Below are 16,355 nucleotides of genomic sequence, written 5' to 3'. Positions count from 1 at the left end.
GTCTATTGTGAGTGCGTTTGTTGGATTTTATTTAAATCATGTTTTTGCTTCAGCAGCAGCCTTGACAGGAGGCTTTAAACATTTGAATAATTTGGTTTACACACTATGTTCACCACGTTCTGAAGTTACTTGGTATTTTAATATTGGTTGTGTGTGAGTGTGTGTGTGTGTGTGTGTGTGTGTGTGTGTGTGTGTGTGTGTGTGTGTGTGTGTGTGTGTGTGTGTGTGTGTGTGTGTGTGTGTGTGTGTGTGTGTGTGTGTGTGTGTGTGTGTGTGTGTGTGTGTGTGTGTGTGTGTGTGTGTGTGTGTGTGTAGGGGTTGCACGTAAAGTCTCCTCGTGAAAGGGCTTGATGAACGTAACTGCTCAATTCATCTGGAGGACCGAAGCTTCCGGTATATGGTGTTAATACACGAAACGCGCACTTTCCTACCTGTTAAAAACTACACAAATGGTGAATTTTTGCGCTGTATATAATTGTGGAAGTCAGGGTAACCGTAAGAGACATCTATCCTACTTCAGAATTCCAAAAGTGAAGAGAAATGAAGGTAAAGAGAAGTGAGAGCTGAAGGGACAACAGCTGCTAAAGTGCTTGGTGAACATTGGCCATGCAAATATCGAGGTTGAAAATATTGGGAATTATCGCGTTTGCTCACTGCATTTCATCAACAGTAAGGCATTATTTGTGTTTTTTCTTGATCCCTTTCGTATCTAAAAAGTTTCAGAAGTGATAAATCAGGCTGTAAAATTTTAAAATCACCCATGGTTCTGAAGTCGGTTTTTACACGCAAAAAGAAAACGCTTCTGAAGCTAAATTTATCATTAAAAAAAAGTAAGTTTTCTATCATTATGGTATTGAGATGTATATTTTGGCAAATAATAAAATGTCCTGACAGCTTAAACACCCCACTCCCTTTCAATAGGATATTTTCAATTTGCTGAGGTTGATTATATCCAATTAACAGCTAACAATTATGCCATTCCTTGGCTTGCATCTGAGTAAAATGTAATTCAAAACCCACGTACGGTTTGTGATTTTTCTAAGGAGTGAGTGACTGAACTGCCAGCCCATCAGCTGTGAGTGACTGCACTGCCAGACCACCAGCCATGAGTAAGTGAACTGCCAGCCCACCAGCTGTCAGTCACTGAACTGCCAGCCCACCATCCGTGAGTGACTGCACTGCCAGCCCACCAGCCATGAGTAAGTGAACTGCCAGCCCACCAGCCGTAAGTGAGTGAAGTGCCAGCCCAATAATCCATTCAGTCCATTCTCTCCCCCTCTCTCACAGTCTGTCACCTGTTTTGGGCAGAATTTCTGGCAGTTTCTCAGCTGCCAGCCAGCCGGGTCCGAGTGACTGTTCTGCCAGGCCTCTGTGACTGAGCTGCCTGGCCTCAGTGACAGAGCTGCCTGGCCTCAGTGACTGAGCTGCCAGCCCATGAATCCATTCGGCCCACAATGTCCATACTAGACCTCTGGAAATCAGTCAATTCGGCCCACAACACCCATACTAGCGCAATAGGACCCCCTCCACTGGCCAACAATATAGGAATAGCTGGAGAGGTGGAATATTGCGTTGGGTGACCAGCCCTCCCGTGTGATGCTGGGGCCCAATGGGTCCCACTTAGTCTAGTCTTATCTGTATTCTTTCCAGCTTAATGGCGTCTTAAGATAGGCTAAAATAAGCTTTGTGGCTTCAGCCTATTCCTCTTTAAGTCATTGATTATGTGAACGTTGTGTGAAATGGATACAGTGTTGGTTCATATTCACACAGATTGTAAAGTTTTGTTCTTTTTAATATATGATCGAAATAAACTATTCATTCATCCATTCATTCATCCATTCATTCATTCATTCGTTCATTCATCGTTCCTGAACAATACTTCAAGTGCTGCCTCAAATGTATATTGCACAACGGTAACATAACATCCCAACGTCTACGCTCAATACCCTGACTCATGAAGGCCAACATGTAAGAGTTCAGTCAATGGTGCAGATGGAAAGTGGTTCAATGTAGATGTAAGGCTATCAAAGTAGATGTGATAAATAGCAAGGGATCACATTTGTTGCAGTTGAATGACTGCACTTTCATTTCCCAAATCCCGAATTCATCCAATTTGAAGCCTGAAATCTGCAGGTTTTCAAGCAGCTGCAGATAACTAGATTGAAGCAGTAAAGACCTTGGTGGCAACAGGAAAAAGAAAGGCAGATTGTTTGCTAACATCACGCCAGGGATGCATATCCCATTTGCAGAGAACAAAGGGATTTAACAAGACTGTCAAATGTGTACTGATGCACATGCACAAGATAAGATGAATTTATCAATTGCAAAACCATTGTTAGATCAAAATGATTCTTCTTGACAGTGTTGGCTCCACAGTATTCTGCCCTCACATACTAAGTATACATGGCTTAATTCACCCCGAGATAAAATTAAAGTATAATTCACTTTTCTTTATTAACTCAGTGTAGTATAAGTGATTAATTCAATGACTGGGTGAATTATATGTTAGCAATAATTATATTTAAAATGACATAATTTGCCATTGTAATCACATCTGATATTACCACTCTAAATCAGTAAAAATATAAAGGCATACAAGTATGCCTCCAAATCCACAAAAGCTTGGCAAATTACACATAATACACATAAACAGATAATTTATGGTCTGATTTTTGTACGGAAACAAATAAGTTACAGCAATACATTTTCTAATGTGTCAAAACTTTTGTCATGCTAAATTTCATGGAATATACAGCAGAGTTTGTCATGCAGAGTAACTATCCTGGTATATGATAAATTAAATCACTATGCTCCAGTACACCCATTCATCCATAAAATACATTGGTTTTATTAAAGAAAGAAATGTAACAGTAAAAAGTATTTTGGAAACTAAGTTGCCATTCGATTTACAATGCATGTTAGCTTTTTTTTCTGAAACCAGGTTCCATTTGGAATCATGCTGAGGTAATTGAACATACTTGCTTCTCACAAGGAACAATAGGAACCAGAGGCAATTTACCTTTTAAAAAACGTACAGCCAGAAGGGACATATTTTAAAGAATACTTATTTGATTGTAACCATGCATCAATATATAACACACTACCAATTTGACCACCAGATAATTAACATGCTTCCAGACAAAAAACTGCTGTATTAAATTTCTTTGATCTCTCATGCTGTTTCTTTCTTTCTGCAGACTCCCACCAATGTATCAATATGCTGCCAGAGGGAATAGGGATAAACTGAATACAGTTTTCACTGTTTTCAGTTATATATTAACAGCACACCCTCAGATCACACACTGGTTCATGTATTACACTTTAACAATGCTTTATATTATTAGTCGCCTTGTTATACTGCAGACAGATTTTTAAAGATTGGTTTCCATTTCTTGCAGATTATTCTGACCTCACCTTTCAAATTATGCACATTTAAATGGATTACTTTTCATTACCCACTGAAGTATCTTTTGATCATAATTGACCCAACCGAGCTTCATATTATTAAATATTTAGTCTTGATCATTTTGACACTTCATTCACTAAGTCTGCAGAGAAACCCACAAATTCTGAAATGAATCTACTCGTTCTTGATTACTATGGTATGAAACTCACCGGTCTTTTGTAGAAGAATTGACATTATGCAATACTTTGTTCTAACCAGTATACAATGTTACCCTTCCATTTTGGTTTTAAGTAATATCTTAATGCTGCAATTGGACACTGGATTTCCTCACCAACAGACCACAGTTAGTAGGTATGTTACAAAACCTACCTGAATCGTCATTGGGAATCTGCCCTCAGCCATGGCCGCGATTTTGGCGCTGTTTGGAGGGGGCGGGTTTAAAACGCGATTTTTACTAGGCTGTACTAATCGCACATGTTCAGCCTAGTAAATCATTAACGAAAAATCGCTGCAAGACCCGGTCGCAAAAGGTATTATTAGTTTTATAGGCCTCGATAATATAGTTCTAATAGTTTTAAAATTACTGTCTCATTCCGCAACCTCTCGCAGCCCCAGGGTTTTATAAAGCAAACAATTAAAGGTATGTACCTTATTTTTACATTAAATGGGGCATATATATAACCCTATATATCAAGTTATCTATAGCGAGTAGTTCATTTTGGGCTTTTTATATCCCGCAGTATTTTTCTCGGCATTTGAGGGCACTAATCCAGCGCTATGTCAACGTTCTAAACCAGCGCGTTCCACATGAACCCACTAGAAAGCCGATTTAAATGGGCATTTATTTACAGCAATTGAACACTAAATTCCTTCCATTTGGCCTATAAATTAATGTAAATTAGATATAAAAATCATGTTATATTGTGAATTATTTGTGAATAATCTTTGGACACTTAGGCTATTTAAAAATGTTAATCTTTCCTTAAGAAATGGGCTTTTGACTATCCAAGATCACAGCTTTTTTGTAATGTCCATTGAAAATCAATAGGGAACAAGATGCTAATTTCCGAGTATGAAAATGGTCATAACATTTTTAATACTTGAGATATGAAAGTGAATTTGGTGTCAAATTAAACTTATTGTTATGCTTTATCTGATGGGATAAATTGCAGACTTGATTTTTTAAATCTCAAAATTTTGTAACATTGCTACAGTTAGTTAGGGTCAACAACCTCACCTCCTCCACTATAACACTGAACACCGGCGTGCCACAGGGCTGTGTGCTCAGCCCTCTCCTCTACTCCCTCTTCACCCATGACTGCATCCCTAAGAATGGCTCCAACGCCATCATTAAATTTGCCGACGACACCACAGTGGTAGGACTAATCAGTGACAATGACGAGTCAGCCTACAGGGAGGAGGTCCAGCACCTGACAACCTGGTGTGCCAACAATAACCTCGTCCTCAACTCCAAGAAGACAAAGGAAATTATTGTTGACTTCAGGAAGAACAGAGGGGGCAGACATACCCCCATCCGTATAAACGGGACTGAGGTGGAGCGCGTCTCCAACTACAAATTCCTGGGGGTACACATCTCTGAGGATCTGTCCTGGTCCCTCAACACCTCCAAGCTGATCAAAAATGCGCAGCAGTGCCTTTACTTCCTGAGGAGGCTCAAGAAAGCTCACCTGTCCCCCCAGATCCTGACCAACTTTTACCGCTGTACCATCGAAAGCATCCTGACCACCTGCTTCACGGTATGGTACAGCAGTTGCACCGTAGCGGACAGGAAGGCACTACAACGGGTGGTGAAAACCGCTCAGTACATCATTGGTGCCCCGCTCCCTGCCATGGATGCCCTCCACTGAAAACGGTGTCTGAGACGGGCCGGGAAGATCATCAAAGACCCCTCCCACCCTAACCATGGACTGTTTGCCCTCCTCCCATCAGGGAGGCAGTACAGGAGCCTCAGGTCTCGTACTAGTAGGACGAGGAACAGCTTCTACAACAACACTATCACATTGCTGAACTCGGAGTCCCGCCGATAGATTTCTCCAGTCTCTCCGTCCACATTGTTTGCTTATTCTGTATTTTTATTTCTATATTGCACTATTACTACGGACTGATGCTAAACTGCATTTCGTTGTACCCATACTTGTATCTGTGCAATGACAATAAAGTTGAATTGAATTGAATTGAATCTTACTCATTATCAAATCTTTGGGGCCTTCTCTAAGATTCATGGAGTCATATAGCATGTAAACAGACCCTACGGCCCACCTTGCCCATGCTGTCCAGGATGCCCCATCTACACTAGTCCTATATGCCTACATTTGGCCCAATTCTTCTGAACCTTTCCTATCGGTGTACCTTTCCAAGTGTCTTTGACATACACGTGCCTCAACTACTTCCGCTGGCAGCTCGTTCCATATACCCTCCACCTTGTGTAAAAAAGTTGTCCCTCTGTTTCCTATTAAATCTTTCCCCTCCCACTTTAAATCTTTGTCCTCTGGTTCTTGATTCCCCTACTCTGGGTAAAAGGCTATCTCTTCCAAAATTAATTGTATATTAAATATACAGTATTAAATGTAATGTAAATATACAGAATTATATGTAACATCTCCAAGTTTGCAGATGACACAAAGCTGGATGGCAGAGTGAGCTGCGTGGAGGATGCTATAAGGCTGCAGGGTGACTCGGTTAGGTTGGGTGAGTGGGCAGATGCATGGCAGATGCAGTATAATGTCGATAAATGTGAGGTTATCCACTTTGGTGGCAAGACCAGGCAGGCAGATTATTAACTGAATGGTGTTATATTAGGAAAAGAGGAGGTGCAACGAGACCTGGGTGTGCTTGTGCATTAGTCACTGAAAGTAGCATGCAGGTATAGTAGGCAGTGAAGAAACCAAATGGCATGTTGGCCTTCATAGCAAGAGGATTTGAGTATAGGAGCAAGGAGGTCCTAGTGCAGTTGTACAGGGCCCTGGTGAGACCACACCTGGAATATTGTGTGCAGTTTTGGTTTCCTAATTTGAGGAAGGACATTCTTGCTATTGAGGGAATGCAGCATTGGTTCACCAGGTTAATTCCCATGATGGCGGGACTGACATATGATGAAAGAATGGATCGAATGGGCTAATATTCATTTGAATTTAGAAGGATGAGAGGAGATCTTATAGAAACATATACAATTCTTAAGGGATTGGACAGGGTAGATGTAGGAGATATGTTCCCGATGTTGGGGGAGTCCAGAACCAGAGGTCCAGTTTAAGAATAAGGGGTAGGCCATTTAGGACTGAGATGAGGAAAAACGTTTTCACCCAGAAAGTTGTGAATCTGTGGAATTCTCTGTCCTCCATAGAAGGCAGTGGAGGTCAATTCACTGGATGTTTTCAAGAGAGAGCTAGTTATAGCTCTTCGGGCTAACGGAATCAAGGGATATGATGAGAAAGCAGGAACGGGGTTCTGATTTTGGATCAGCCAATACCCTTTTGAAAAGATGGTGCTGGCTCAAGGGCCAAATGACCTACTCCTGCATCTATTTTCGATGTTTCTATGTTTCTATCTATCTTGAAATTGAAGCTTAATTTAGAGAGCAGATGAACCTATCTAACCATGTACCTGTCTAACCATGTACCTGTCAAACTGTGCAACTTAGAACTGTTTCTTAAATGTTGGGATAGTCCCTGCTTCAACTATCTCCTCTGGCAGCTTGTTCCATATACCCACCACCTTTTGTGTGAAAAAGTGACCCCTCAGATGCCTATTAAATCTTTTCCCCTTCACCTTAAACCTATGTCCTCTGGTCCTCGATTCACCGATTCTGGACACAAGAATCTGTGCATCGACCTGATCTATTCCTCTCATGATTTTATACACTTCAATAAGATCACCCTCATCCTCCTGCACTCTAACGTATACAGTCCCAGCCTACTCAACCTCTCCCTGTAGCTCAGATCCTCTCGCCCTGGCAACATCCTTGTACATCGTTTCTGTACCCCTTGCATCTTGACAACATCTTTCCTTTAACACAATGTCCAGAACTGAACACAATACTTTAAATGTGGCCACACCAACGTCTTATTCAACTGCAATATCAAAACATAGATAATAGGTGCAGCAGTAGGCCATTCGGCCCTTTGAGCCAGTTCTGCCATTCAATATTCAATGTGATCATCCAAAATCAGTACCCCGTTTCTGCTTTCACCCCATACCCCTTGATTCTGTTAGCCCTTAGAACAGTGAATTGGCCTCCACTGTTTTCACCCAGAGAATTCCAGGGATTCACAACTCTCTAAGTGAAAACATGACCTCCCAACTTCTGTTGGAGTGTTCGTTGGAGTTTAGAATAATAAGGGGTGATCTTAAGAAGTCATGACAGGGTGGATGTTGAAATGTTTCCACTATTGGGGAAAATCCCAAATAAGGTGATACAGTTACAAGATGAGGATGCAGTGATTTAAAAATGGGTAGAAATCTCAACGTGGAGAGTGGTGAATTCTGTACGCTGGAGGATAAGGGAGGCTACATCATTGGGGGGCATTTAAAGGAGGTCTATAAATTTCTCAAAGATTAGAGAACTGAGTGCTATGGAGAACTAAAATAGCGATACAGTGATCCAGAGGTACTTGCTGCCTTACAGTGCTAAAGACCCGGGATTGATCCTGACCATGTGTGCAGTCCGTATAGAGTTTGCACATTCTCTCTGTGTCCATGTGGGTTTCCTCCAGGTGTCCAGTTTCCTCCTACATTCCAAGGGTTTGTGTGTTAATTGGCTTCTGTACATAGTCCCTAGTGTGTAGGATAGAACTAGTGTGATTGTTGGTCGGCGCAGACTCAGTGGGCCGAATGGCCTGTTTCCATGCTGTATCTCTAAAATAATCTCTAAACTAGAACAAAAGAGGAATATGGGGCCTAATGTAAATAAGCCATGGTTATCTTGAGAGCAGGGCAGTTGTAAGAAGTCAGGTGGCCTATTTCTGCTCCTGTGTTCTTGGAATTGCGTCATGAATCAGCAGTGTAAACCATAATGTTAGGTGGCTGGGAAGAGGCCATTTCCTGGCAGTACAATATGATCAATATTCAACAGAGGCATTCAAAATGAAAACAAAATGGTATGTTGAATTAAAGCATAATGATGGAAAGTAACATATGTTCTTTTGTTCTTTTCAAAAATTCTAAATTTTGACAACTTTTAGTGGAACGATGATTACTTGTATTTAGTATTAAACAGTTATGGGGCCAAAGTCGTACATTTAATCAGCTGTAACATCTGTTTGCTAACCTGCTAATCTGGCCTCGCCTTCTCCATCATGGTCTGGTTTGGCTCAGCCACCAAGCACGACATCTGGAGGCTGCAGCGAATCGTCCGATCAGCTGACAATGTTAGTGGCTGCAACCTTCCCTCCATTGATAAACTGTACACTGCAAGGGCCAGGAAGTGAGCGGGTAAGATCATCTCTGACCCCTCTCACCCTGGCCACAAACTCTTTGAATCACTTCCCTCTGGAAGGCAACTCCGGACTGTCAAAGCTGCCACAGCCAGACATAAAAACAGCTTTTTATCCACGTGTAATAGCTCGACTCAATAAACAAAAATCTAGCCTCCTTTTGCTCTGATATTTTATTTAATGCATATGATTAATCAATAATATTTGATTGAATAGAGCAACTACTCGTGGACTTTTCATCGTGGAGCATGTGAGCCAGAAGGGAGTGCACAGATTGCTGGCCCGCGGCAGCCTGAAGCCGCAGTCTGCGGAGCTTCCAGTTGGCGTGGCGCCCGGAACCTGGGACCCCTCATTGGGAACCCCGGAGGAGAAGAGCTCCGACCGCCGGCCCGCAGCCTGCAACAGCTTGAAGCTGGGGTCTACGGTGCTTCTAGCCGTGGGCGTGGCGGGAACTTACTTACCATCCAGAGCGGGATACCTCGCCGGGATCCCTGGAGAAGAGCTGCGACCGCTGGCCTACAGCCTACGTCATCTTCAAGCCGCAGTCTCCGGTAGGGAAGCACCGATTCGGGACTTACTTTGCCTGTACATCTGGCCGCTCGCTGCGGCTACTGCGGAGGTTTATGGTCCCGACCACGGGGAAAAATCGAGGAGGACTGACTGTACTTTGTGCCTTCCACCATAGTGATGAATGCTGTTTGTGTTAAATGTTTTATTGTGTATTGTGTGTTCTTTTTTTATTGTACCACTGCTGGCAAATTCATTTCACTGCATTTCATTGTGTATGTGACGAATAAATCTGATTATTGACTATTGACTAGCCAAAAATCTGTAGCCCTCCTTTAATTCACATGTATAATGTATCATTTAAATAATGTTTTATTATTCATGTTTAATGTTTTATGTGTCATTCCTATCTGTCACTGTATGTCATGTTGTCACTTGCGGGCAGAGCACCAAGGCAAATTACTTGTATGTGAATACTTGGACAATAAACTTATTCATTCATTCATTCATAAATGAACCTTCACTTCCAAAACAGAAGAAAATCCAAGAAAACCCAAAATATAGGACAAAGGGTTCTTTAAGAAATTTAATGCGAGTGTGGTATGATTTTAGAATCAATTTTACTAAAGAGTGGATGGGCAATGAAAGGAAACTTGCTAACAGAGTAGTAGAAAAAGACATTCAGATACCTACCTCTAATCATATTCCTTGGATTGCCAAGGAATTGCCATTGTTAAACTAAATAAAAGTGCTACAACATCACAATGTTACACTGAGTCACCCCACCTGTTGAAAATTAGAAAGGAAACAAGCTGCAAATCAACAACAAAAAAAATATCTTGTTTCACTGTATGGGATTGATGGATTTTGGTTATTGCAACAATTTCTTTCAAAGAGTTTTAAAATCATAACCATGATATTTCTAATGCATAATCTAATGCAGAGGCCCCTCCTGCATAATCTAATATGTATGAAACCAATGGCCATCCAGCTCTGTCATCAGGCTGGACCAAAGTTTTAAGTATCTACCTGAAGCATCATAGAAACTGGGGGGCTTTTCTTCCCTTAAGGGAAGTCTATCTTCTCTTGCTTAATATGCTAATGCCGTACAAAACCTTCTGATTAAACATACTGACCAAAAATATTCGCTCCAATTGATCCCGAATATCCTTCATTCCAGGGAATGCAGCGACTCCTTGAATCATTTCGACAAAAATGCAACCCACACCCCTGGAAAAGAGGACAACAAGTATTTGATGAAGAGCTCACTTTAAATTAGTCAAGTAGGAGTACATTGAAGAGGGAAAGACCAAATGTGACGTTTTAAATAATGCAACAGCTTTTAATTAAAGTCACAGTAAAACAGAAGCGGAACTAACTACAAGTGTACTCCCTTATAGCACCAATGTATAAGAAGTCATAAAAGCGTATCAAATTTTCAGCTTTTTTTAATTGAATGTCATGAAGAAAAATTATGATTGTAATTTGTGTTTAGCATTATGCATAGGGCAAACCATTATTGTAATTTGTACTTAACAGCACGCACAGGGTAAATCATTATGAAACCCCTTGAGTAGTTATATAGGACAAAAGGGATTATTAGAGTTAGAATGAGTCCATGTTGTCAACAAACAAAAGAGGATCTATTGACGAAATTGTTACACATCATTTACTTTCATTAGATACATTTTAAATGGGAGACAGAGAAAATAAAACATAATCAGTATTTAATATCAGAATCTGCACGTTGTCCATTTCAGACATTGGTTGTTATATTTGGAATGGCTCCTTTAACCTTGATATTCCAATAATATGATTAACATCACATATTCTAAAGCCGAGATCATTTATTCCCTATCCAAAAGAATATTGAAACAATAGGAAACATTTTTATTGTGCATATTCTTATTTTTAATCATGCCAGCATAAATAGAGTGAACAAGTTTAAAAACATATGTAGGCCCTTGTATCATTAAATGTGCTTATCGGGGATAGAATATCAGATTCAAGGAGGAAGGAAAGATGATTGTTGCGTTTGTACATTTCTGAATAGTTTGACATGGTAATATAAATATTTTGCTGTTTACGGTTTTTAGCATGTTTGGGAAGGATGGTAGTGCAATTGAATGTCAAAATGATTTTCCATGTTGGGATTTACAAAAAGAATGTCAACTTAGATAACATAATTTAGAAAAGGTTGAATATGGATAAAGATTAAAAATAATGCGCCCAATTTCTTCCTACTAAGAAAGCTAAGGAAATTCTTAATTCCTAACTGTAGAAATGGAATGAAAATAAAAGTCCCTTATTCTGGGAATATGCCAAGGATTTGATGGGCAGGTTAGAGGCGGCTTAATCTTATGAGAAAATGTTGGGCAGTGTAGGCTTATATCTGCTGGAGTTTATAAGAGTGTGAAGGGATTTGAATAAAATAAAGGACCCACTGTTCAAAACTAAGAAGTCACCATTTAAAATAAGGAGAAAGTATTTCTTCCTCAAAGGGTAGTGGAAGCAGAAACTTGAAGCAATTTTAAACGTAGCTAGGTTCTTAACAATGGGGATGTGAAAAGTTACTGGGACTACGGAGAATATAGAATTAGCATTACAATCAGATCAGCCATAATCTTATTGCATGGAGGCATAGGCCTGAAGGGCCAAGTGACTTGTTTCTGCTCCTCATTTATACATTTGTTTGATTCTCCAAGGAGGCCAGAACAATTAATCCTGTGGCAAGTGAAAACAGGATTAATACAAACGGGGCAGTTGGAAGGAATGTATTAATTTGGAAGAGCACCCAGAAGTGATGGGCCTTATAACTCATATTCAACAATCCATTACCGGAAATAAACCAGGTTACACTTATTTTTGGACAAATCAATTTGGACCACCAAAGAATTTTGAAAGCATTTTTCCCCCGACATGTAAGGCAGCTCTAGTTTTGACAATTGACAGCATGATAGTATTGGGGAGCAAAAATAAATTAAATAATGTAATGGTTGAGGATGTTAGAATCATATTTAAACTGGTTAAAAATTTATCATTTTTAAGCAGTGCACAAAATACAGTGCAGTTTTCTAAGCGACGAAGAGAGGTTGGACAAACATGCAGCTGACAATAGCAATACCACATCCTGTTTTATATTGTCTTACTTCATGAGCTACAAGGTCAGCTTTAACAACATTTTACAGCAGTCAATTTTAAAGAGTTGTGTGAAAATTGTGTGCGTTTTCTAAATTGCACAAATGTGAAATTCAGATTATTATTCTAACAACCAACTTAATCTAATCACATTTAATTGAATTACCTTATTTTAATGACTTTTAATCATACGTCTTTACTGCTCCTGCTTCTACACAAACAATACGGCAACAATACCTGGCAGATACCTGTATAATCTGCACTTAATTAAATGAACTTATTATTCTGTCAGTAACGAAGTAGGCGGCCACACATCTCATAAAATCAATACAATTTTTAACCAGTTTAAATATGTATCAGAGATTCTTAGCCATGACATAATTTTATTTATTTTTGCTGCCTAATACTACCCTGCATTGTCAAGACCATAAGGCACGACACAATTGGGCCACTTGACTCATCGAGTCTGCCCTGTCATACAATCATGTCTGATCTATTTTTCCCTCTCAACCCCATTCTCTTACCTTCTTCCTGTAACATTTGACACCATTATTCATCAAGAACCTATCAACCTCCACTTTAAAAATACCAATGTCAGCCTCCACAGTTGTCTGTGGCAATGAATTTCATAAATTTACCACCCTCTGGCTAAAGAAATTCCTTCTCATCCCCAGTCTAAAGGTACATCCTTTTATTTTGAGCTTGTGCCCTCTGGTTCAAGACTCTCCCATTACTGGAAACCATTCCACATCCATTGTGGCTTGGCCCTTCATTATTTTGGTAGGTTTCATTGAGATTCCTCCTCATCCTTAACTCCAGTGACTACAGGCCTAGAGACTTCAAATGCACAATTGTCAACAATTTAAAATGAAGCAACAGAAATTCCATAATAATTTGTTCTACTTTCCAAATAAATCCCAATAACTTTCAGAATATTTCAATGGAATCAGAATCCCTACTTTTGAATGGCATGAAACACAATATTTCTCTACTTGGGATGTCGCCAATAGAACACAGGTAACCAATGTTGTTTAATTCTGCCTGACATAAAGGATGTGAGCAGATTTGTTAAGTTTCACCAAACAAGAGCGAAACTGCTGTAAAACAACTATTTCCAAATACACAACAAAAATGTTTTGTGTCTGTGGAGATATCAGATAACAACAATCAGTATTTCCCAATTCATTTAATAAGTCTGGCAATTAATCTGTGTTGATATCAGTTAGTGATATAATTGAACATTTTCAACCCAAAAGAAAAGATGAAAAATTGCACTCCAGGTGATCCAGGAATGTGATCCAGAAAACAAATTGTTTGTTCACTGTGAAAGAAACTGAATGGCTATGATTTTAACATTTAATTTGCTAACCTCAACCAAAACTAATGTAAATATGTGAGCAGTGAAAGAGAAAATTTACGATATCAGCATCATGTGGCATTGCAGGCAAGAAAATTAAAAACCTGATCATTTTTATGTAACACCTATTTACACAAAGATGAAAAACAGCAGTTACCCTTCCTTAAATCAGTTGAGTGAATACGTTACTCATCCCAGATCTATACTTTTCGGTATTGTTTTGTATTATGCAAAGGAAGTTAATGCCTGGAGAAAATAATAAGCAACTGTCGGAACTCAGTGGGTCAAACCTCCTCTGTGGAGGCAAAGGAATGAATTACGTTCCAAGTCAAGATCCTGCTTCAAGCCTTGACCCAACGCATTGATCATGCATCTGCCTCCACTGATCCTGTCTGACCACCAATTTCTCCAGAAGTTTGTTTTTTCGACCCAGATGACAATATCTGCAGTTGCTTATGTCTCCAAGTTAATGTCTGGACTCAGGAAAGGAAATGGGGTGAGTGGGCAAATGCATGGCAGATGCAGTATAATGTGGATAAATGTGAGGTTATCCACTTTGGTGGCAAAAACAGGAAAGTAGACTCTTATCTGAATGGTGGCCGATTAGGTAAAGGGGGATGCAACAAGACCTGGGTGTCATGGTACACTAGTCATTGAAAGTAGGCATGCAGGTGCAGCAGACAGTGAAGAAAGCAAATGGTATGTTAGCATTCATAGCAAAAGGATTTGAGTATAGGAGCAGGGAGGTTCTACTGCAGTTGTACAGGGTCTTGGTGAGACCACACCTGGAGTATTGCGTACAGTTTTGGTCTCCAAATCTGAGGAAAGACATTCTTGCCATAGAGGGAGTACAGAGAAGGTGCACCAGACTGATTCCTGGGATGTCAGGACTTTCACATTCAGGATAGACTCGGCTTGTACTCGCTAGAATTTAGAAGATTGAGGGGGGATCTTACAGAAACTTACAAAATTCTTAAGAGGTTGGGCAGGCTAGATGCAGGAAGATTGTTCTCGATGTTGGGGAAGTCCAGGACAAGGGGTTTAAGGATAAAGGGGAAATCTTTTAGGACCGAGATGAGAAAAACATTTTTCACACAGAGTGGTGAATCTCCGGATCTCTCTGCCACAGAAGGTAGTTGAGGCGAGTTAATTGGCTATATTTAAGAGGGAGTTAGATGTGGCCCTTGTGGCTAAAGGGATCAGGGGGTGTGGAGAGAAGGCAGGTACAAGATACTGAGTTGGATGATCAGCCATGATCATATCGAATGGCGGTGCAAGCTCAAAGGGCCGAATGGCCTACTCCTGCACCTATTTTCTATGTTTCTATGAAATGGGTTAATAACAGCGTAAGATATGATAGTGCAGTAAATAGGTGGCATAGGAATTTTCTGTAAACTATTCTAGATCTCAGCACAGAAGCAACCTGCCTGATGGATCTTATGTGCACAGTTAATCAATTAAAATAATAACATAAATATTCTGAAAAGAAGTGGGTAATGCATAACACTGCTGCACAGCAAGAGAATGATTTTTTTCTTACACTTGAGAAAACAGAGAGAAATATCAGGTGCCCTTTAAACAGAAAATAGCAAACAAGCAGCCTTCATGTCATAAGCCAAATATTTAATATTTATTCATTAATCTTGTTTTACATTACACCAGCTGCGAAAAATCAGACTATCTTTGTTCAGACTTTACTGGCTTTACCTTGCACTAAACGTTATTCCCTCATCATGGATTTGTACACTGCGAATGGCTCGATTGTAATTATGTAATCTCCATCCGCTGGCAGGTTAGTATGCAACAAAAGAATTTCATTGTACCTTGGTACACGTGACAATAAACTAAACTGAAACTAAACTGAACTTTGGCACAAATCTGGCCATTTGAACTTGACACGACTTCACCCATATCCATACTTCCTACTATTTAGGACAGAATACAGCAGATGTAATAAAGTTCTTAACAGCACTCAATTTTTTTTTTTTCCTTGGATATCCTCAAAAATAGTGCCAAAGAATAACTAACTGCATTAAAGGAGGAATTGATAACATGTCTGTATCCTTGTAATTATTTACCCACTTTCACTTCAAAACCAGTTGTCTGCAAATATGACAGACTCATTGATTGATCTACACATCATTAGCTAAGGAACATTAGTCTTTAGTTACTGTCTAAATTCTCTGAAGGGCTCACTGAAGTATAAAAATAACCTCTAGCCATATTCTAGTCATGTCCCGCCATTTCCCTGCAGTCACTAATTGCAGTTTTGAGCAGCTGGTGAAACGTACCAGTGTCCCAGCCTTGAATACTCTCTCACTACATCCATCATGTATCTAGGAAATCCCTCGTCTCCTCCCAGACATGCACTGTTCACCCCAGATGAGTATCTTCCAAACTACTACTTGTACAGTTGTTAAGAAAATCAGTTATAGAAAATTCTCATTCAAGAGTGAAACAAAATTCCTAAAGGCGCTGAAAACAGTAAATATATTTC

At 39.9% G+C, this 16,355-nt stretch overlaps 1 protein-coding gene across 3 annotated transcripts in view; it reads right to left on the bottom strand.

Annotated features, from left to right (window-relative positions):
• Positions 1-16,355, bottom strand: part of cdk14 (cyclin-dependent kinase 14) — a 659,117-nt gene that overhangs the window by 294,070 nt on the left and 348,692 nt on the right. For all 3 annotated transcript variants that reach the window (XM_055655908.1, XM_055655917.1, XM_055655925.1), the window contains one exon: positions 10,500-10,593. In XM_055655908.1, coding sequence (XP_055511883.1) covers positions 10,500-10,593 — 94 coding nt within the window. The remainder of the gene's footprint in view (positions 1-10,499; positions 10,594-16,355) is intronic.

The sequence above is a fragment of the Leucoraja erinacea genome, chromosome 2, assembly GCF_028641065.1.
Source record: "Leucoraja erinacea ecotype New England chromosome 2, Leri_hhj_1, whole genome shotgun sequence".
Taxonomy (NCBI): Eukaryota; Metazoa; Chordata; class Chondrichthyes; order Rajiformes; family Rajidae; genus Leucoraja; species Leucoraja erinaceus.
This window is presented reverse-complemented; position numbering and strand designations above follow the sequence as displayed.